Below are 21,180 nucleotides of genomic sequence, written 5' to 3'. Positions count from 1 at the left end.
TTTGAGTTGCAGCTAGAGTTATTAGGTTTGTATACAGCACAGATTTTTTCTTATTCCCTGTACACACGGTCTGACTTTCTGACGGAATATGTGCGATCGGAGCTTGTTGTCGGAAATTTCGACCGTGTGGGGGCTCCACCGGACTTTTTCCATCGGAATTTCCGACACACAAAGTTTGAGAGCATGCTATCAAATTTTCCGACAACAAAATTCCGATCCTTTAAATTCCGATCTTGTGTAGACAAATCCAACGGACAAAAAGCCACACATGCTCAGAATAAATTAAGAGACGAGAGCTATTGGCTACTGACCCGTTTATAGTCCCGACGTACGTGTTTTACGTCACCACGTTCAGAACGATCGGATTTTCCGACAACTTTGTGTGACCGTGTGTATGCAAGACAAGTTTGAGCCAACATCCGTCGGAAAAAATCCATGGATTTTGTTGTCAGAATGTCCGATCAATGTCCGACCGTGTGTACAGGGCATAACACTCCTTGATTTCTACCTCTCTGAACTCCATATCAGATCCCATGGATACCACTCACCTCTCTGCACATCATGCCCCAGCACCAATTTAAGAAAAACCTTACACACAGCAGGGAGCATTGATGAAAATTCAGCCACAGTGGCCCCTGTGGTGGGATAACTATTACACAACATAACTGAACCAGAACTTGCAGCAGATTTGCAGAATGTTTGCAAAGAAAGTTGATCTGCAATCTGCAATGCTGACTTGCTGCAATTGTGCAACAAACTTGTGAAGCTTGGCAAGTCTAGCAAGAGCTTAGCAAGTCATTTTCAAATTTGCAGCACAATTACTTGCTACTGTATGTGGGTAGGGATTGTCTCTTTTCCACCACCGAAAGAAGTAGGACCCCTCCCTGAACCCCCCCGGGATGCAAGGCTCCTAATGGGGATAAGGCACACTCAGGTCCACCTAGCCAAAATGCCTGGCAGGACCCCTCTCCTCATGATCAGCCAAATTCGACCAATGAGTACTAGGCAAGGAGATCTGCCAAAGAGAGATCCCCCCCAAGGCAGGGGCGGAAGGAACCTGATGGCCACACATCCTCCCCCTAGACTTTAGGGTAGGTCGAGGACCCACCCCCTCCATCCTGAGTGAAAAGGGAATACATACATGTAGAGCAAAACAAATATGCAAAAGTAAAAAAGTGCCAGTGGAAGTGCATTGACTAGGCCTTGCGGCCTGGTAAACAAATATGCCCTAGTGTTGGCCTAGCCCATGATACGTAGTGCAGAAAAAAGCAAGACTTGTCATAACCTAGTGCTTGTTCTCAAAGTGGGGTCCCAAACCCATAGTGATATTAAGAGTTGGCCCCTACTCTCATCCAACATTAGTACTTGAACTCACTGCAAAAATTACACTTTCAGATCTCATCCTGCACAGTGATTTTCTGAGACAGTAATCTAAGCACCAGCAGAAAAATGCCCCGTACACACGGTCGGACATTGATCGGACATTCCGACAACAAAATCCATGGATTTTTTCTGACGGATGTTGGCTCAAACTTGTCTTGCATACACAGGGTCACACAAAGTTGTTGGAAAATCAGATCATTCTGAACGGGGTGACGTAAAACACGTACGTCGGGACTATAAACGGGGCAGTAGCCAATAGCTTTCATCTCTTTATTTATTCTGAGCATGCGTGGCACTTTGTCCGTCGGATTTGTGTACATACAATCAGAATTTCCGACAACGGATTTTGTTGTCGGAAAATTTAATATCCTGCTCTCAAACTTTGTGTGTCGGAAAATCCGATGGAAAATGTCCAATGGAGCCCACACACGGTCGGAATTTCCGACAACATGCTCCGATCGGACATCTTCCATCGGAAAATCTGACCGTGTGTACGGGGCATAAGAGTGATCGTCAATGTCACTGGGGCAAGTTTATTTTGCTGGTTGGCTCAGTAACCCTTACGTCCACTTCAGTTTTATAGGTTGTAAGTTTATGGTAGCACCAGCATCAGCTGCCGATCAAATCAATTCATAAGATTTACACTGCTCCCCCATGACACTGTAGCTGCATGACAGGAATTAAGGAATTAGGCAAAACTTTAACAACTGCCGAGCAGCTGCAGCAGTGTGGGGGAGTATAGAAAACTTTATGAATTGCTGTAAACCTGAACTCTAAACCTCAATGTCAGCATGGTCCCACCTCAACCTAACCTCTAATCTGAAAGCTAACTGCAAGACCCTAAGATTGTAACCTAATAATTATCAAGGATTACTATGAAAAAAATACTAATAAAAGCATCATTATCATACCAATAAAAGCATCACAATTTTACATAAAAAGTTAATAGCCAGAACACAATATTCTGTGAGGCCAAAATAACAGCAGTTATTGGTCCAAAAACTGAACTGTAGAAAAACTAATGTTGAACAAGGTGGACAGATTTAAAACTGCTGATAGCAAGAACAAATGGGTCCACATTTTCACTTCTCTTTTCAACATTTTTACTAGTCAGCGTATATTACAGTGTGAGTATATTTCTGTTGTTTGACAACAACATAATTTAAACCATAATCTGTTTTCAGCTTTGCCCCAGACTCACCCAAGCTCCACCATGTGGCAAAGTTGGCAGGGTGCACTGCCAGAAGAGATCTTTGGTGGATGTAAGGTTCTCCTTTGTTTTACTCTTGGGTGTCCTGAAATATATTACTAGGACCTGTGAGCAGTAAATAGTGAAGTGCAGGACCAGAACAAATTGGGAGCTTAAAAGAGAAGTATGGGTTTGTTAAAAAAAAAATGATACTCACCTTGGTGGATGCAGCATCGGTCTGATGCTTTATCTGTCCCCAGGTGCTTCTAAGATTGAGAACTGAGTGTTCATGACCGCTGATCGGCTCTATGCTCTGCCCCTCCAGCGCTCACTGGAGCACCGGGCTATGGAGGGGGCAGGAGAAGCTGGCTCAGGAATTCAACAGCTGAGAGGCTGAGCCAGCTGCTGGTCAGGCTTCTGGGCAGACCTGACCATATGGTCATGGTATTTTCAGGACCTAGACCGGCTGAGTGACATCAGCCAACAGCAGAATTTAGCCCACTGTCAGCTGAAAAGTGGTCACAGGAGTGCAGAACAAACTACACTCCTATGATCCATAGGTGAAGTACGGCCAAAATAGCTTTAGCCATATTTCTCCTTTTAAAGGAGGTTCAACCACTGGTAAGTCACACTGTTCTGTAAAAGCTACCTTACTGATTTTAAATTTTACCTGGAAAGAGTTATACTTGAAGTGTTGCATATTCTGGCCATTGGATAAAAAGTTAAAGCGGGGGTCCACCTATCTATCGTTTTTTTTTTTTTGAGTTCATTCACAAACTTTTCTTCTCAGCATTACATACTCACATATTGTGTGTAATATGTCCGCCTGTGTCAGATTTTGTTGGAAAGAATAACTTATATTATTCACTGCAGGCGGTTTCCATCTTCATTGTGGGCATTTGAAGCCAACAAGCATTTATTTCCTGGATGTGGTGAATGCTGTGCTCCCAGCATACACCGCTCGTTCCCGCACATGCTCAGTGGCATCCTGGGAAGCCTGAGACTAGCTCCCAGGAGTCTGGGAGAGGCTAGAAACACGCCTACTCCCATGGGAGGAGAACCAGGAAGTGCAAAGAAGAATAGAAAAATAAAAAGGTAATTACGGCGATTTAAATTTTTTTAAACGGCATGTCAGCATCTAGGCAAGGAAGAGAATACTTACAGATATTGTTCAAAATTTGGGTGGAACCCCGCTTTAATTGGAAAAAGACTTGAATGTGTGTTCTTCTTTTGCTGCCCCATGATAGAGTTTATACCCACTGCATACTTGGCGTAGTCAGCAGGATTTCATAACAACTCTCTACATTAGTGGGTGCCTCTGGGAAAGCAGTGATATACCAGAAAAGGTGGCCTTGTTGTTAATTCCAGAATTGAATGGTATGAATTGGATTGGAGGGAATGAATGAGGAGCTCTGCTCACCTGTATCTCATACATGCTGCATTTCCTTGATCTGATTAAAGTAATACTAAAACTTAATTTTTTTTCTAAATTTTCTTTTGCCAGCGCTCCTTGAGCAGTGCCCCCAGAGAATGCTGCTTGCTTTCTCTGGGGGCACTGAGATCTCCTTCTGATGTCAGCCAGGGAGATCCCATTGCCTCCCACAGAAGCCCTGTCTCGGAGCTGTAAAGCAGCCGCTAGTCAAGTGACTGTCCTGAAGACAGCTTTAAATAGGTATTTACAGTTTTTTTTAGAAATGACCTACATAGTGTTGTGTGCCAGACTCTAATAGAGGGGCTGGCAGTGACTATTATTGGTTTTTTATTTTTAATAATAGCTGTGGGGGGGGGCAGGGTGGAGACAGAGACACAGAGAGGGAGCTGACAGGCAAGGAGGAGGGGGTGAGGGGAAGAGAGGAGAGCAGAGAGGACAGCTACGTATGGTGGAGGGACACACTCTGACCACGGTGGTCAGGGCTCAGCAGCCCTGATTTTCATGGTCAGTACAGAGGGGGAAACAGAAAGTGGCATGTTCAGGGAGGTTTTTTTACAGTTTAGACGGGTGCAGATTACACAGCACAAGCACTATGCTGTGTAATCTGCTTTAAGGGACCAGGATCTGAATTATTATTTTTTGGGTGAACAAACACTTTAACCACTTCCATACTGGGCCATAGTAAAATGACACCTGCAGGAACACTCTCCCATCCCATAAAATGACGTCCTCCTATTATCGCCGCTCCTGCGGGTCCCCCGGGTCCCCCGGGGCCTGCAGTGCAGCGATCTGGGATGAGACATGTCCCTCGGACACAGCCCATCCCCGATCAGGGTAAACAGCCAATGAAATTGGCTCTTTATGACGTGACCGGCTCTGTCCAATCACAGCTGGTCACGTGTACTGCTCTTGATCACAGCTCATGTGCATGCTGCTCGGACACAGCCCTTTACCATGTGACTGGCCGTGTCCAATCACAGCCGGTCACATGTGTACTGCTTGTGATTGCCACTTGTGCGTGCCGCCGGGGCATGCAGCGCAGCGATCAGGGGTGAGGCATGTCCCTTGGACACAGCCTATCCCCAATCACGGTAAGGAACCAATGAAATTGGCTCTTTACCACGTGACCGACTGTGTCCAATCACAGCTGGTTACAAATGTCATCAACGCCATTTCCAGGTTCTCTTCCTTACTGTGTGAGGAGCAGATCTGGAAGGAAAAAGTAAAAGTATAGTGCCCAATCTCCCCCAAATAAAGAGTACCTGTAACACCCCCCCAGAGTACTTGTCACAGCCCATTAGAGTACTTGTCACCAGCATCAGAGTACCTGTCACAGCCCATCAGAGTACTTGTCACCAGCCCATCAAAGTACCCGAGTACTTGTCACCAGACCATCAGAGTGCCCGAGTACCTGTCACCAGCCCATCAGAGTACCGAAGTAACTATCACCATCCCAAGAGTACCTGAGTACCTGTCACCAGCCTGTCAGAGTACCAAAGTAACTGTCACCAGCCCATCAGAGTACCCGAGTACCTGTCACCAGCCCATCAGAGTACCCGAGTACTAGTCACCAGCCCATCAGAGTACCCGAGTGCCTGTCACTAGCCCATCAGGGTACCTGTCACCAGCCAAATGGGGCAGGGCCAGGTCAAGGCTCTGTGTCTGAATGGATACACAGAGCTCTGACTTGGCTTGGGTGCCCCCATAGAAAGCTGCTGGCTGAGGGGGCACTCGATAGGAGGAAGGGGCCAGGAGCAGCAAAGAGGATCCAGGCTGCTCTGTGCAAAGCTGACTGCACAGAGGAGGTAAGTATGACATGTTTATTATTTATTTTTTATTTTTTTAAACAAGTCCTTACAATCACTTTAACTAAAACTATTTTATTTTTTTTATTTTTTCATATCTTACTAATAGTGACAGTGACCTGGTTAAGGGGTATTTATTGATTAGCTATTTAAAAATAGTAAAAACAGTAAAGGCTTCAAGCACTTTATCTCCTGCCACCACCTTAAAGCACCTACTTCTACCACCTGTGATTACAAAAAACTTTATAAATATATTTTCCTCTTTTTTCTCCTCTTTTTCTTTCAGCGGTGGGTGGCTTCTGGATGCTCCAGAGAACAGCTCCATGAAATGCCATGGTTCACTCTCTGTTGAGTTGTATTATGAGTTCAGGGCAGATTGATAGTGAAACCCTTAGGGGGCTGGGTTCACAGGAAGTGGGTGGAGTGAATGTACAAGAGGACTCAGCTTTTTTTATATGCTGAGGCTGACAAACATTACATGGATTATTTTATACAAGTGGTTAATCTTACTGTCAGATACTAGGTAAAAAGCTGTAAAAAAAAAATAAAAAAATTGAACCATTTGTTTTTTTCACACTGATTTTATTTATTGAAAAGGAAGTGAGAGGGCAGGATAACAATGTATGATCTTTTTTGATAGGGTGGTAGTCTATGGGATCATCAAACATAACATTTATTAGAAAACAACCGTAATTTGGACAAATGAGAAAAAAAGCTGTAGCATATAGAAACAAATACCTTTAACTACAAAAATCAGTGCATCATCAGTGCAACATCTGTGCTTGTAAGATGATCTTGTTTATTACTTTGAAATTGGTTATGGTTTTTGTATGTTGCCTTGCACAATTCAACAACTTTTCTCATCTCTTCTACGGGAGAGTCAGTCCATAGTCAGTCCAGTGATAAATGTGTATCTTCTGTTTAATATAAAACAATCTGGGTTAGAACCTGTCATTTAATAGTTAAAAGAATCTTTATAGGACAAAAAAAGAACATTGCAAGAATACTCAGGAGACTCTAAAATGCAAATATTGAATCCTCTATTCTTTAATACTACAGGATAATATTCAACATTAGTTTATGTAATGATTACCAAATATCTTCAGATCTACTCTGCTGTCAGTCTGGTGCAACAGAATGGCACAGCTTAAAAATAAAAGTCCTCACGATCCCTATATAATATCAAAAACAAAAAGAAAAATCATGCAAAACTAGGCTGGGGAGTCGCCAGTATTTGACTCACATAATCAACAATGATATTCTGTGTCTCACATACTGTACATATCTTTGCATCCTCAGAACTCAACTCCATGTGTAGTGGATGGAGATAATGGTCTATAGTATGCCAACTTGAACTGTGCCTGTTTCCACTTGTGTTTCTGCTCAAAAATGTATTCCCAAGAGACAGTGCAATCTCAAATGTGCATGGAGAAGCAGTGCAGCATTGTTACCACAGCATCGCAGGGAACTGCCTTAGGTGTACTTCACCTGAAGGTTCAACATGTTTTTGTAGGACTTTGCCGGGAGACTGAGAAAAACAGTGATGTGCGGTGAGGTCAGTGGCTGGTGAGGCACTGGATAGTATCAGAGCCAGATACACACAGGTTACATACGCCATAATCGTTAGAGCGAGAGCAATAATTGTAGCACTAGACTTCCTCTGTAACTCTAAACAGGTAACCTGTAAAAACTTTTAAAGCGTCCCTTATGGAGATTTATAAGTACTAAAGTTTGGTGCCATTCCACAAGTGTGTGCAATTTTAAAGTGTGACATGTTAGGTATCTATTTACTCAGCATAACATCATCTTTTACATTATCCAAAAAAATCAGGCTAACGTAACGCACAGCATGTTCCTGTGTGATTCATGGTGTGAGCTGGCCCTAACCCTCTCTCCCTGTGAAACTGGAGCAATAAAACTTTGAGAAGACTAAAGTGACTAGTTGGGTAAGTGGTAAAATGTCTTCAGCTTTACAGAACAGGTCTGGTTAAATGTGACTAACTACCACTAGCTAGTAAAGTGATCTGTTGGGATCTTTGACCAAAGCTGGGACTCACTAGGCAGCGGACTTAAGAAGAGGAAGATGGCCCCAAAATCCTTCCCCTTTTTTGCTCTGTAATGCCGCGTACACACAAGTGGACTTCTCGTCGGACTGAACCCCGAAGGACTTTTCGACGGAGTTCCAACGAAACAGACTTGCCTACACATGATCACACCAATGTTCGATCGCTTCGAACGTGATGTTGTACGACCGGACTAGAATAAGGAAGTTCACAGCCAGTAGCCAATAGCTGCCCTTGCGTCATTTTTGGTCCGTCGGACTAGCATAAAGACAAATGGATTTATTGATAGGAATCGAGTCTGTCGGAAAGATTTGAAACTTGTTCTATTTCTAAGGTCCGTCAGATTTTAAGACAGAAAAAGTCAGATGAAGCCCACACACAATCGAATTGTCCGACGGATTAGTTTCGTCGGACCTTTGATGCCGAAAAGTCCGGTCGTGTGTACACGGCATTACATTTTGCCTTTATTTTTACAAACATACATGATGGTTCTTTGGAATATTTCCTCTAAAACTAAAATTTCTCAGATTTTTTCTGATCTCTGTTCAGTACCTGCTGATTTTTACAAGCAATGCACCATCTGTGCCTAATCTAAATCAGGGGTCTCCAAACTTTCTAAACAAAGGGCCAGTTTGCTGTTCTTCAGACTTTAGAAGGGCCAGACTGTGGCCATTGGAAGTAGAAAAGGTCCTGGCGTCTGTGGGATAAATCAATGCCCCTTCTTTGGTTTCAGTGGAGGAGTTGTGCCCCATCATTGGTGTTAGTGGGAGGTATTTCACCCCTTCTTAAATGTCATTGGAAATTATGAAATTATGTCACTTCACTGGTGTCATTGGGAGGAATTGTGTCCCATTGTTGGTGTCATTTGGGAGAAATTTTGCCCCATCATAGGTGCAATTGGGGGGTATTGTGTCCCTTTGTTGGTGTAATTGGGAAAAATTGTGCCCTATCATTGGTGTCAGTGGGAGGAATTGTGCCTCATCGTTGGTGTAATTGGGAGGAATTGTGTCCCATTGTTGGTGTAATTGGGAGGAATTGTGTCCCATTGTTGGTGTCATTGGGAGAGATTTTGACCCATAATCGGTGTCATTGGGAGGAATTGTGTCCCATCGTTGGTGTCATTGGGAGGAATTGTGTCCTGTCAATGGAAGAACAGTTTTGCCCCATCGGTGTCATTGGAAGGAATTGTGCCCCATTGTTGATGTCAGTGGGGGAATTATGCTGCATTATTTGTATCAGTAGATGAAATAGTACTGTGAGGGCCGGATAAAAGCAAGCAAATGGCAGAATTTGGCCCCTGGGCTGCAGTTTTGAGACCACTGATCTAAAGAAACCATTCAGAAGATAAAGAAGGAAATATAGCAGTATAGACAAAGGCGAATATTCTTATTAAAAGCAATGAAAAAATCTTTATGAACTACAGAAATGTATCAGACTGAAAAATGCAATTTGCACATAACAAATATATTTACTAAAATATGTCTTGTGACCTGAAATAAAATCAAGAGGAGATCATGTGAAATCTAGGCTTCTCATGGAATGATTATGGATTGCATGGGATGTTTTACTGTAAGCACCACAATACATTTATATCTCTCAATGATAATATCTTACCTGTGCTTTTTATACAGCTTCATAAAGCACACCAAACCGATCACACACACAATGACAGCAACTGTTATTCCTACGACCAGTCCGATCGGGGTGTGATGTATCTCATCTGAAGAGGTGACGAAATTAGGTCAATATTAAAATGTATTGCTGAGCTAAAAAAAACTGTGATCGTTAAATAGGAAATGTTACGTGAAGTCCTCATCTTTTTATTTCTTTTGTTTCATAAATGTCCTCTTCAAGCATGTGTAAACCCAACTACTAAAACCTCATGTAAACTTTAACATAATAATGTCATGTCAAAAGTCAGTTGAATATTTTTAAATTAGAAGCTTTGTTTATAATACCTGGTGATCCTGCCATGAAAGACTGTATTCAGGCATTTCCTGTTATATGGTGACAACGCTCTGTCCTTAATTCATGATTGTTTTGTATACCGTCAACCAAAAGCAAGGCAGACCTTTGTCCAACCGGCTGCAAAGCCTTTCATCCAAAATCTTATCTGTGTGACAAGGGACAGTGGCCAGAGACAAAGCTCAAACATTTCTGAGCTGCACTGAGGACGCAGTGTCCGATAAGGACCCTCTGGCCTCAGTGCTACTATATCCTAAGACCAGGGCTTTTTTTGCTCAGAGAATAGGTGCAGGAACTCCCCACCGCTGAGCACCGTTCCATGGTTCCAACCCCTCCTCACTTCCCAGTACCATCCCTTTTAGAGAATACAGAACCAAGTATCATTTTGTAGTGCTCAATAATTTGTATGGAATTTGTTAATGACAACAAGAAAGCCAGTTAAATACAGGCATACCCCACTTTTAAGTACACAATGAGGTTTATTTGCTAAAGCTAGAAAGTGCAAAATCAGGCTCACTTCTGCATAGAAACCAATGAGCTTCCAGGTTTTATTACCAAAACTTAATTGAACAAGCTGGGGATAGAAGCTCATTGGTTTCAATGCAGAAGTGAGCCTGATTTTGCACTTTCTAGCTTTAGTAAATAAACCTCATTGTGTACTTAAAAGTGGGGTATGCCTGTAGATTTCCTGTAGCTAGCAACAATGGACCCCCCAGCAACAATAGACTCCCTACAGCCAGCATCAATAGACCCTCCAGCAGCGAGCAACAATAGACTACCTCCCTCAACAGTAGATCCCTCCCAGCAACGACTGACCCCCCCAGAAAAATAAGACCCACCCCAGCAACAATAGATCCCCCAACAGCAACAATAGACCCCCCCCCCAAAAAATAGATCCCCTCCAGCAACAATAGATTCCCCAGCAGCCAACACCAACAGAACCTCAGCACACCTCCAGCACCCCTTGCCATTACATAGATTCAGTGCTGGAGGTGCCAGAACATTCCCGCTTAAAAAAAGTCCTGCCTAAGACAGATTATTGTACCTGTTCCTGACATCTATTAACAAATACCAAACATTTCTTTTTTTTATATCAGATTTTATCTATGCCCACTTTTAACCACATGCACAATAGCACACACCACAATTTTGATCAATATCTAAACAGCATAAGCAATATATAAACCTTAATAATACCCGTAAAGGCACTTTGTCTGGATTTATGGCTGAAAAGCTAAAACAGTGGGGGGATTTACTAAACCTGGAGAATGCAAAATCTCTGCAGCTCTACATAGAAACCAATCAGCTTCCAGGTTTTATTGTCAAAGCTTAGCGATCTACAGTCTCCCAGCTCCAGAGGTGAACAGATGGGGCCCCCCCAGGGCTACCCTCAGCCCAGCAGTGAATATGAATACCCAGGACTCTGCTGGGGAACAGTATATTATGTATCTTATGTACACTGACTGACTGTACACAGTGACATCCTACATGAAGTCTAAAGCTGCCAGCTGGGCCCCCTGATAAGTGACGGAGCCTGGGCCCCCTACAGAAGGACTGGTGGTCCCCCCATCAGTAGCCCTGAGGGTAAATGTGGCCTCACTTTAAAGACCACTAATGAAGGCAGGTGTGCACAGCAGAGACCTGAGCTTCAGTCCTGAGCATAAACAAGCAGATAAGTTGAAGTTAAGAGCCCTTTCACACTGACAACGTGGAGTCATCGGCGATAAAGCGCCGCTAGTTTTACAGCGCCTTACCGTTGTTTTAGAGGCACTTTTTGGCTGATAGCAGGGCGCTTTTAACCCCCACTAGCGGCCGAATAAAGGGTTCAAAGCGCCACCGCTTTGCAGGCGCTTCAGCGGCGCTGCTCATTGATTTCAATGGGCAGGGGCACTTTAGGAGCGGTGTATACACTGCTTCTAAAGCGCCTTAAAGGAGCTGCTCGCAGGACTTTTTTGAGGTCCTGCCAGCGCAGCACCCCAGTGTGAAAGCACTCTGGCTTTCACAATGGGATTGCAGATGAGGCATTTTTTAGGCGCTTTACAGGCACTATTTTTAGCGCTAAAGCGCCTGAAAAATGCCTTCAGTGTGAAAGGGGTCTAAAGGTAAAGTTAAAAGCTGATCATTACATTTTCCCTCATTTTTTTTTCCAGTGACATCAAACCCAACAAATGTTCTAACTTGTTCTCACTGTACAGAAAGCTAAAAAAAAAAATCTATTTTACAGTGATAGTAACAGGATGAAAATGTGATGCACCAATACAAATCTATGTAATAGATCAACTAATAAAAACGTAATGCTCATACGCAAAATGTTAGTTTCAAAAGCAAATAATCTGTACAAACCAAGAACAAGTCAATTACAAATAAAATAAAATAATAACAACCAGGTAAAAAATTACCAAAAGACATTACATGGTAGGAAAAAGAACCTTTCTGTGCTAAGATCACTATTAAGAGGACCCATACACCCACTCACTTTTTTAATATAAGTGTCACATTACTAAGTTCTAAACATATTATTGGCCATATTGATTGGTATTTTTAACACGGGCTAAAAAAGACAACCACATGGCTGTGAAAACAGTCATTATGGCAAAATACATATACAGTAGCTTTGTGATTCAAGCTCTGACACAGGGATGGAACAGTATATTCATTAGTTCTATGTTTCAGTTCCTCTTTTACTCCCTTCTATTCTTGCATCCATTATTTGCACAGTTAAACAGGAAATGTGTGCTTTTCTCATTTAGGGCAAAGCAACAGATTTGATTTAACACCCTACTACGGGAGAACTGGGTGATGGACAGGAGAGGTACTTTCCTCCTTGGGCCTTGGACTTGGAATTACTGAAGCCAAACAGTTATTAATTTTGAAAGAAGATCATAACAACCGCTATATTTCTCTTATGACAATTTTACTTTGAAGCTGAACTCCAGGAATTCAGCTACTTTGTAAAAACTGCAGGCACTCCAAAGGTTAAGTCGAACAAAGTGCCTGCTGCCTCTCCGGAGCTCCTGCTCGCTGTGCTCGGAGTTCCTTCAAGAGCAGAGTCGCTGGAACTGCTATGCCCACCCCTCCCCTTCTTCTGCCCATTTATACAGTGCCTTGAAAAAGTATTTATTGTTCCACATTTTGTCATGTTGCAGCCAAAAACATAAATGTATTTTATTGGGATTTTATGTGATAGACCAACACAAAGTGGCACATAATTGTGAAGTAGAAGGAAAATGATAAATGGTTTTTAATTTTTTTTTACAAATAAATGTTTGAAAAGTGTGGCGTTCATTTGTATTCAGCCCCCTTTACTCTGATACCCCAAATTAAAATCTAGTGGAACCAATTGCCTTCAGAAGTCACCTAATTAGTAAATACAGTCCACCTGTGTGTAATTTAATCTCAGTATAAATTCAGCTGTTCTGTGAAGCCCTCAGAAGTTTGTTAGAGAACCTTAGTTAACAAACAGCATCATAAAGGCCAAGGAACACACCAGACAGGTCAGGGATAAAGTTGTGGAGACGTTTAAAGCAGGGTTAGGTTAAAAAAAAATTATCCCAAACTTTGAACATCTCACGGAGCAATGTTCAATCCATCATTCGAAAATGGAAAGAGTATGGCACAACTGCAAACCTACCAAGTTGGCATGGCAGTCCACCTAAACTGACAGGCTGAGACAGAGGCGTAACTATAACCTTCAGGGCCCCAGTGCAAGAAACCATGAAGGGCCCCTGACCCGCAGTATGATGGGGGGTATTGTGAAAGGATGAGGGGCAGTATGACGGGGTATTTTGACAGGAGGGGGCAGTGTGACCAAAGAAGGGTATCTGGAAAGTGTGACCAGAGGGGGGAGTGTGATAAGAGGGGGCACTGTGAAAGAAGGGGGGCAGTGTGACAAGAAGGGGCACTACGATGGGGGCAGTGTGACAGGAGGGTGCAGTATGACAGGGGGGCAGTGTGACAGAGGGATATTGTGACAAGAGGGGGGCAGTGTGACAGGAAAAGGATACCTGGGAAGTATTACAAGAGGGGGGCAGTGTAATGAGGGAGCACTGTGAAAGGAGGGGGGCTGTTTAACAAGAGGGGGGTAGTGTGACAGGAGGGGGGTAAATATGAAGGGGGCAGTGTGACGAGGGGGCAGAATGATGGAGGGGCAGTGTTACAGGAGGGGGCAGTATGACAGGAGGGTATTGTGCCAAGGGGGCAGTGAGACAGGTGGGGGCAGTATGATGGGAAAATAGTATGACGTGGGCAGTGTGATAAAAGAGGGGCTATGTGGCAGGTGGGGGGCCAGTGTGAGAGGGGACAGGTGGGGGGGCAGCGTGAGAGGGGACAGGTGGGGGCTAGTGTGAGAGGGGACAGGTGGGGGGGGCAGTGTGACAGGAGACAGGTGGGGGGGAAATGTGAGAGGGGACAGGTGGGGGGGCAGTGTGAGAGGGGACAGGTGGGGGGGGCAATGTGACAGGAGACAGGTGGGGGGAAGTGTGAGAGGGGACAGGTGGCGGGGGGCAGTGTGAGAGGGGACAGGTGGGGGGAGTGTGAGAGGGGACAGTGTGAGAGGGGACAGGTGGGGGGGGCAGTGTGAGAGGGGACAGGTGGGGGGGCAGTGTGACAGGAGACAGGTGGGGGGGCAGTGTGAGAGGGGACAGGTGGGGGGGCAGTGTGACAGGAGACAGGTGGGGGGCAGTGTGAGAGGGGACAGGTGGGGGGGCAGTGTGAGAGGGGACAGGTGGGGGGGCAGTGTGAGAGGGGACAAGTGGGGGGCAGTGTGAGAGGGGACAGGTGGGGGGGCAGTGTGACAGGAGACAGGTGGGGGGCAGTGTGAGATTGGACAGGTGGGGGGGCAGTGTGACAGGAGACAGGTGGGGGGCAGTGTGAGAGGGGACAGGTGGGGGGGCAGTGTGACAGGAGACAGGTGGGGGGGCAGTGTGAGAGGGGACAGGTGGGGGGGCAGTGTGACAGGAGACAGGTGGGGGGGCAGTGTGAGAGGAGACAGGTGGGGGGCAGTGTGAGAGGGGACAGGTGGGGGGGCAGTGTGAGAGGGGACAGGTGGGGGGGCAGTGTGACAGGAGACAGGTGGGGGGCAGTGTGAGAGGGGACAGGTGGGGGGGCAGTGTGACAGGAGACAGGTGGGGGGGCAGTGTGACAGGAGACAGGTGGGGGGGGCAGTGTGACAGGAGACAGGTGGGGGGGCAGTGTTGTGCTTTACTTACATGAGAAGCACATATGGAAGAAGCAGCATGCTTCCTTGTGATGTCCACAGGATGTCCCTCCAGGCAGCACAGTTCATTTCCCGACTATCATTGTATCCAATGGAGAGGGGAGGGGCCTCTGACCCGAGCGTGTATCAGCAAGACTCAGCGTGTACAAGTAGAGGGACAAACTTGTGCACTGAAACTGGTGTCTGCTCGGGTCAGAGGCCCCTCCCTTCTCCATTGGATACAATGATACTCGGGAAGTGAACTGTGTGCTGCCTGGAGGGACATCCCGCAGAGCGCAGACATCACATAGCTGCCGACCGCCCCCTCCCGCCCCCCTCTCCTGTATAGTTAGATGCCAGCCGGAGGTACAGGGGAAGGTGCGGCGTCTTGGGGCCCCCCCACACTGGCAGAATTCCAGGGCCCAGTCGCAAGTGCGACTGTTGCGACCCTGGTAATTCCGCCAGTGGGCTGATATAGGAGAACATTAATCAGAGAAGCAGCCAAGAGGCCCATGATAACTCTGGAGGAGCTGCAGAGATCCACAGCTCAGGTGGGAGAATCTGTCCACAGGACAACTATTAGTCGTGCACTCCAGAAATCTGGCCTTTATGGAAGAGTGGCAAGAAGAAAGCCATTGTTGAAAGAAAACCATAAGAAGTCCTGTTTGCAGTTTGCAAGAAGCCATGTGGGGGACACAACCAACATGTGGAAGAAGATGCTCTGGTCAGATAAAACCAAAATTGAACTTTTTGGCCTAAAAGCAAAATACTAAACGATAAAAAGCAAAACTAACACTGCACATCACCCTGAACACACCATCCCCACCGTGAAACATGGTGGTGGCAGCATCGTGTTGTGGGGATGCTTTTCTTCAGCAGGGACAGGGAAGCTGGTCAGAGTTGGAGGGAAGATGGATGGAGCCAAATACAGGGCAATCTTAGAAGTAAACCAGATAGAGTCTGCAAAAGACTTGAGACTGGGGCACAGGTTCACCTTCCAGCAGAGCTACAATGGAATGGTTTACATCAATGTATAGTCATGTGTTAGAATGGCCCAGTCAAAGTCCTGACCTAAATCCAATTGAGAATCTGTGGCATAATTTGAAAATTGCTGTTCACAGATGCTCACAATCCAATCTGACAGAGATTGAGCTATTTTGCAAAGAAGAATGGGCAAAAATGTCACTCTCTAGATGTGTAAAGCTGGTAGAGACATCCCCAAAAAGACTTGCAGCTGTAATTGCAGTGAAAGGCGGTTCTACAAAGTATTGACTCAGGGGGGCTGAATATAAATGCACGCCACACTTTTCACATATTTATTTGTAAAAAAAATTGAAAACCATTATTATTTTCCTTCCACTTCACAATTATGTGCCACTTTGTGTTGGTCTATCATATAAAATCCCAATAAAATACATTTACCTTTTTGGTTGTAACATGACAAAATGTGGAAAATTTCAAGGGGTATGAATGAGTACTTTCAAGGCACCGTATAAGCTTTATATTTTTATGAACTAAGTCACAAAATACAAAGGCATTTTTGAATGGGCAGCAGAGGGGAGAGGTGGGCACAGCTGCTCTGTGTGCTTCTCTCTTCTCACATCTGGAGTGTATCCTCCTGGAGTGCAATAAACCTGTCACATATAAGTAATAGAGATAAGTCCCAGAGGTGACATGCACCTAATTGGAATGAACTGATATGGGTTGTTTTACTGAAACTGGAGAGTGCTAAATGTGGTGCAGCTCTGCATAGAAACCAAACAGCTTCCAGGGTTTTTTTTTTTTAAATGATCAAGCTGAAGTTAGAAGCTGATTGGCTACCATGCACAGCTGCATCCGATTTTACACTCTCTAGTTTTAGTAAATCAGCCCCTATGCATGCTGAACTTTTTACAAAGTTGCTGAATTTCTGGAATTCCGCTGAAATTACCACTGATTTTCTAGAATTTCTTTCTTGCTAAATTTCACATTGCCGTACTTTATGGATACTCACCCAGGTGTACTATTAGCGGTTCCTTTAAACTGCTGTGCTCCACCTGGCAGTAGATACTTTGCTCTACTGCCATATTTATAGTTGTCAGCACTGTTAACTGGTAAGTGCCGTCTCCATTGGGTAGAGCCCCTGTTGACATCACATCCGCCATTTTGTTCTCCTTCCACAAGCTTACATTAATTGGTTTTGGATAGAAGCCGGTCACCATACAGATGACCTCTGTTTCAGATTCATGAGATTTCCTGGTAATGTAGACCTGTGGCTGGACTGAGATATGTGGAGAAAAGTTGATTACAAATGACACTTTTTATTAATAATAATTTAAAAAATATATTTTTAAAAATAATTCAATAAAACCATGATTATTGAAGTTATAGATCGGTGGTATACACAGTACCAGCTCGATAATAAATTAATACAATTTAAATTAATTAATACCTTTCACCTGGATCTCTTTTGTTTTCAACATGATATGATTCAACAAAAGAGAACAAAGCAAAAACAAAGCAAAGTCCCACCTTACATCAATGTCTTCTTTAGAGTCCAGTCTTCCATCAGTGTCCTTATTGGAGTCCTGCCTTATATCAGTGTCCTCATTAGGGTATTACCTTACATCAGTGTCTCCATTAGAGTCCCCACTTTACATCAGTGTCCCCATTGGAGTCCCCCTTACAACAGTGTCCCCATTAGAGTATTACCTTACATCAGTGTCCCCATTACAGTCCCCCCTTACATCAGTGTCCCCATTACAGTCTCCCCTCACATCAGTGTCCCCATTAGAGTCCCCCCTTACATCAGTGTCCCCATTACAGTCCCCCATTACATCAGTGTCCCCATTAGAGTATTACCTAACATCAATGTCCCCATTAGAGTCCCCCCTTACATCAGTGTCTCCATTAGATTCTCACCTTAAATTAGTGTCCCCAATAGAGTCCCACCTTACATCAGTTACTGTTGGTTGGGGAAGAAGCGAAGACTGTGCACATCAGCTGTGAGCCAGGTAAAACTTTATAGTAGGCTGCATATGGCCCTTGGGGCATAGTTTGGAGAGCCCTGTTTTCATTCTGGAGCAATCCTCCATATTAGTCAGTTTTGTCCAAAGGTTTTGGACTAAATGATAAAATCTTATATATTCTGTTACTAATATTTCATTATTTGACTCTGCTTCTATGGTGTTTCATTACTTTTCTATCAACAACACTCCTAGACACTCCAGAAAATTAATCTTACTTGCAGCTAAAATTATAATTGCTAGAGCTTAGATTTCATTGCATTGAATTGAATAATGATCAATGGACACCGCTCAGCTTTTTTAAATGACATATTTGGAAAAGTTTTGGAAGGTCTGGGATCCTTGGCTAAGGCATACTTTTTGACATAATTCATCTTTTAGTCTAGGTTCACATCTATGTGGCTGAGCTTGATGCGTATTTCAGGCACATTTTCCAGTGCATTTTGCGTTTTTAAAACAGTGTTTTCACTTTTTTTTTCTCTTTAAATGCACTGTAAAACACACTGTATATATCTGGTTGCTAAGGAGGGGGCCGGGAAGCCGGCCGCCGCATCCTTAGCAACCGATGAGTCATCAGCTGTCAGCTAGGTTCCCCGCTGAAAGCTGAATGTAGAAAAAAAGATTTGCCATAAGGGACTGGCTCTCCGGGTGATGTCATCGATGGCCACGCCCCATGGCTATATAAGAGTCAGCAGAGAGCAGGCAACAACAAAATAGATAAAGACATCAACAGAACAAGAGCGGCTTTTTAAAAAATGTTAGCGGGTAACCAGCGAGGAAGAAGACAGCAACGGGAAGAGACGGTGGCGGTGGGAAGAGACAGCTCGAGGAGAAGAATGTAGGAAGAGAGGAGGGAAGGAGAAGACAGCGGGAAGAGACAGCTCAAGGAGGAGACAGTGGGAAGGAGAAGACATTGGGAAGAGACAGCTCGAGGAGGAGACAGCTGGAAGGAGAAGACGACGGAAAGAGACAGCTAGAGAAGACAGAGCTATTAATAAAGGAATTGTCAAAAACCGGCTCTTGTGTTTTTATTACATTTCACTGATTTTTAGGTGAATGGGTAGGGGTAGGATGTACCCGATACCCATTCACATAGAGGGGGGGTGGGATCTGGGGGCCTCCTTTTTAAAAGGGGGCTTCCAGATTCCAATAAGCCCCCTGCCTGCAGACCCCGACAACCACTGGCTAGGGTTGTTGGGAAGAGGTCCTTGTCCTCATCAACATGGGGACAAGCTGCCCCAACGCACCCACCCCTCCCATATTGAGGGCATGCACCCTGGTATGGTTCAGGAGGGGGAGGGGCACTCGCTCGTCCCCTCCAGATCCATACTAGACCTGAAGGGCCTGCTATGGACCTAGGGGGGGGAACATGTCATTTTTTTTGCAAATTTTTTTGCTGGGAAATTTTTTATTATTTTTTACATTCAGCTTTGAGCAGGGAACGCCGCTGACAGCTGATGACTCATTGGTTGCTAAGGACACGGCGGCCAGCTTCCCTGCGCTATACAGTGGTAAAATAAGAACCGCAAAACACATCAAAAATTGCATCAAAAATGCACCACTTGCGTTTCTGGTGCAGCTCCATTGAAGTCTATTAGCTGCAAATCATGAGAAAAAAGTCCCCGATCCTTTCCAAAAACACACTGGCCGCAAAACGCATAGATGTGAACTAGTACCATAGAAAACATGTTAAATGGACTGTAGTGCGTTTCTGCAAACTGCAAAACGCACTGAAAAACACATACAGTTGGGCAAAAAAGGATTTAGTCAGCCACCAATTGTACAAGTTCTCCCACTTAAAAAGATGAGAGAGGCCTGTAATTGTCATCATAGGTATACCTCAACTATGAGAGACAAAATGTGGAAACAAATTGAAACAATCACATTGTCTGATTTTTGAAAGAATTTATTTGCAAATTATGGTAGAAAATAAGTATTTGGTCACCTACAAACAAGCAAGATTTCTGGCTCTCACAGACCTGTATCTTCTTCTTTGGTGTGAAGAAATCAACAGTGGGAGCAATAATTAGAAAATGGAAAACATACAAGACCACTGATAATCTCCCTCGATCTGGGGCTCCACGCAAGATCTCACCCCTTGGGGTCAAAATGATCACTAGAACGGTGAGCAAAAATCCCAGAACCACACGGGGGACTTAGTGAATGACCTGCAGAGAGCTGGGAGCAACATAACAAAGGCTACCATCAGTAACACACTACGCCGCCAGGGACTCAGATCCTGCAGTACCAGACGTGTCCCCCTGCTTAAGCCAGTACATGTCTGGGCCCGTCTGGGGTTTGCTAGAGAGCATTTGGATGATCCAGAAGATGAAACTAAAGTACTACTGTTTGGTAGAAACACAATTCGTCGTGTTTGGAGGAGAGAGGATGCTGAGTTGCAACCAAAGAACACCATACCTACTGTGAAGCATGGGGGTGGCAACATCATGCTTTGGGGCTGTTTCTCTGCAAAGGGAACAAGACGACTGATCCATGTACATGAAAGAATGAATTGGGCCATGTATCGTGAGATTTTGCGTGCAAACCTCCTCCCATCAGCAAGGGAATTGAAGATGAAACTTGGCTGGGTGTTTCAGCATGACAATGGTCCCGGGCAATGAAGGAGTGGCTTCGTAAGAAGCATTTCAAGGTCCTGGAGTGGCCTAGCCGGTCTCCAGATCTCAACCCCATAGAAAACCTTTGGAGGAAGTTGAAAGTCTGTGTTGCCCAGCTACAGCCCCAAAACATCACTGCTCTAGAGGAGATCTGCATGGAGGAATGGGCCCACATACCAGCAACAGTGTGTGACAACCTTGTGAAGACTTACAGAAAACGTTTGACCTCTGTCATTGCCAACAAAGGATATATATTATAATATATATATAAGTATTGAGATCAACTTTTGATATTGACCAAATACTTATTTTCCACCATAATTTGCAAATAAATTCTTTCAAAAATCAGACAATGTGATTGTCTGGATTTGTTTCCACATTTTGTCTCTCATAGTTGAGGTATACCTTTGATGACAATTACAGGCCTCTCTCATCTTTTTAAGTGGGAGAACTTGCACAATTGGTGGCTGACTAAATACTTTTTTGCCCAACTGTAGGTGTAAATGTAGGGTATATTTACAATATGCAA

General features: G+C 44.4%; 1 protein-coding gene across 1 annotated transcript in view; it reads right to left on the bottom strand.

The window, feature by feature from the left end:
• Window positions 1-6,415: 6,415 nt before the first annotated feature.
• LOC141107541 (antigen-presenting glycoprotein CD1d-like) overlaps window positions 6,416-21,180 on the bottom strand; it is a 35,868-nt gene continuing 21,103 nt past the window's right edge. Inside the window, exons 4-6 of the mRNA XM_073598347.1 lie at window positions 17,025-17,291; window positions 9,487-9,592; window positions 6,416-6,726 (exon numbers count right to left, since the gene is read on the bottom strand). Of these exons, the coding sequence (XP_073454448.1) occupies window positions 6,690-6,726; window positions 9,487-9,592; window positions 17,025-17,291 (410 nt within the window). The 3' untranslated portion in view covers window positions 6,416-6,689. The remainder of the gene's footprint in view (window positions 6,727-9,486; window positions 9,593-17,024; window positions 17,292-21,180) is intronic.

Source organism: Aquarana catesbeiana, linkage group LG09 (genome assembly GCF_042186555.1).
Source record: "Aquarana catesbeiana isolate 2022-GZ linkage group LG09, ASM4218655v1, whole genome shotgun sequence".
Classification (NCBI taxonomy): domain Eukaryota; kingdom Metazoa; phylum Chordata; class Amphibia; order Anura; family Ranidae; genus Aquarana; species Aquarana catesbeiana.
The sequence above is the reverse complement of the archived record's forward strand: the minus strand, read 5'-3'. Positions and strand labels throughout refer to the sequence as shown.